This window comes from Penaeus vannamei, chromosome 3 (genome assembly GCF_042767895.1).
Source record: "Penaeus vannamei isolate JL-2024 chromosome 3, ASM4276789v1, whole genome shotgun sequence".
In the NCBI taxonomy this organism is placed as follows: Eukaryota; Metazoa; Arthropoda; class Malacostraca; order Decapoda; family Penaeidae; genus Penaeus; species Penaeus vannamei.
In genome coordinates, this window is record NC_091551.1 from 40,723,327 (window position 1) to 40,725,826 (window position 2,500).

The 2,500-nt window shown below is 43.7% G+C and overlaps 1 protein-coding gene across 1 annotated transcript in view; it reads right to left on the bottom strand.

Annotated features, from left to right (window-relative positions):
• Positions 1 to 1,709, bottom strand: part of LOC113811847 (putative iroquois-class homeodomain protein irx-1) — a 125,920-nt gene extending 124,211 nt beyond the window's left edge. The window contains exon 1 of the mRNA XM_027363697.2: positions 1,099 to 1,709. Within this exon, the coding sequence (XP_027219498.1) occupies positions 1,099 to 1,140 (42 nt within the window). The 5' untranslated portion in view covers positions 1,141 to 1,709. The remainder of the gene's footprint in view (positions 1 to 1,098) is intronic.
• Positions 1,710 to 2,500: the final 791 nt, after the last annotated feature.

Here is a 2,500-nt window from a genome sequence, read left to right on the forward strand (position 1 = left end):
TAATAATGATAATAATAATGGTAATAATGTTAATTATAATAACAATAATAATAATCATGTTTACTTCCAGATTTTGACCTAAAACAGACTATACAGGCTGTAGGCTATACTAGTTTAGCCAGCATTAACTGCAGTAGTACAAGGAATAATTGGGTTGATTATTTTATGAACATGATTATTAATATGGATATCGAGTAATTACATGCAATTCATATAATTTCTTTTATCATCATTACTACCATGTTATTCTGCGTTGTTGTCAGTCCGTTGAAATCCTCCTGTTGCGTGATGATAATATTCCAGTTAGGAAAAATGAGGAAAAATCTTAAAATATATGTAGAAATAATCATGATTTTCTGTTAATGATGATTGACACTAACGGTAGCTAATTTGGAGTGCTTGATTGACACGTTATCAATCCTGGGTATAGTGGAAATATTGGTCTCACTGTTAATAATGAAAGTTTGCGTCATCTATATTGATTTTTTAAATAATAATCATCTGGATACGTTCCCTTGCAGCCAGATATCTCATGGCCTTTTTTGTGATTCCTTTATGCAATCCCAAGTATTTTATTTTTTTGGCATTGATATTTGTGTTAATTGGTGGGGCATCGGCATGGCATCAGGTCGTACCCTGCAGGCATGACATTTACCGTTGGCCCATTACTCGCGAAGACAGGTTTCCTTGAAGGTCTGAGATGGATCATAAACAGAAATTGCTGAAAAATCTAGAGCCGCGTGGATGAAGATGATAAACAGAGTGTGTCATCGTTGCTGTCTGCGGGAGGAGGTGGAGGCGGAGAGCGGAGGTCAGGTGTGGAGATCTGACAGTTTATAAATAGCATGATAGGGCGAGTAAAATTCAGTTGCGTTGTGCAGCATTTACGTCGGAACCCGTTGTTTCTCCCTCTCTGCTACAATGTCATTACCGCCGAAAAAGTGTCCCCGGGCACATGTCGCGTGACGCTCTAATTAACGGGTGCACATATCGAGCACAGTCATTAGTTTACCGCAATCAGAGCCTAGCTGGTGTTTGAGATGGCTGACTTTTACTAGCACGGACGTCAAAGTACTATGTATGAGCTTGTATACTCACAGGAGATGTGGAGGAGGCCCCAGTGTAGGTGACGTTGGCCATGGTGTCCGCGCGTCCCTCCGTCGGTAGTCACTTCAGGTCACACCACCTCAAGCACAATTATCCACTAATCATCCACTGACCAATAACAGATTGACACTGCTCGTTCATCGCCTTATTCACTCTCGTCGTGACATGGCACTGTAGGCACTTGACTAGTGGCTCAATTACCTTAGTGCCACTGGGTCTAACTAGGGCTGTGTCAGAGGCCTTGGAGGGTGTGTAGAGCCCGAGGTTAAGTGGACCTGAAGGGTTGTTTGCGGGTAGCCCTGGCCAGCCCTAGAGTCACGTGACAGGCAAGACCCTGGTTAACATGCTAGACACGTCTCGAGGCAGGCTAGCGAGAGCACTAAAAAACGGCTCCGTCGTTACCTGGGAGTTTTTACAGTTTGCCGGATAAAAACAGCTTGTGTATGGCTGAGCGTTGGCTTGTCTTGGGGCCGAGGCCGATTGGTTCAACGTATTGGTGGGTGCTTGAGCTAATAGCGATCACGAGCCTGGGCCAATGGGAGGCGAGAGAAGGCACCGGGCCGGTCTTTCGGGCTGCTCCTGCCCGCGCCAGCCAACTACTGGCAAAAATCAACGTTATGAAATATTTTCTCAACACACATAATATTTCATTCGGGCCAGCCAAGATAATCGCCCCACAACGTCAACACGCGAGCTTAAGGGTGGAATTAGCTTATCGGAGTGCGGAGCGCGCATTGGCGATCGGCCCGGGGCTCCGCCCAGCCCCGCCTTCTAGTTCCGCCTACTTCTTCAACTCTCCAATTAACGCCACGGATTCACAACGGGAGGAGCCACCGAGAAGGAAACTTAGGTTGCTGTAAGCGGCAGGCATCATTTGCAGTGAAGCGTGTGGGGTGAGGAGAGCGCGAGAGCGATGTTTGGCGGAGCTCTGGGAACGGCCTTCGCTTGTTGTAGAGAATGATAATAAACGTTGAGACAAGGGGTGTGTTTTAACCGAATAGGGTTTATGCTTTTTATACTTGGTGTATCGTGCCTGTTGCCTCACTTGATGTGTTAGTGAAAGTTTTATTCCTTTTTATTGACTGTTTTACTGGATATTTAGGATTATATTCATGACTCATTGCCTTACAATACAAGAAGGCTATCAAAATTACCCGCACTTCCGTTTTGTTTTGATTAGCATATCTTCTACTGAAATTCATATTTCTAAAACTGCAAAGTAGAGAACAACATAATGACAGTATCATGTGACTTGAGCGATAGAGATAGTCAGCAAATGGAGGTATAAATTCAAATGTATATAGTAGTTTTCAAATATACATTGCACATTATCCTATATTATAGCATGGGGAACGATGGTTAATGATACTAAAATTATGAATAATGAATAACT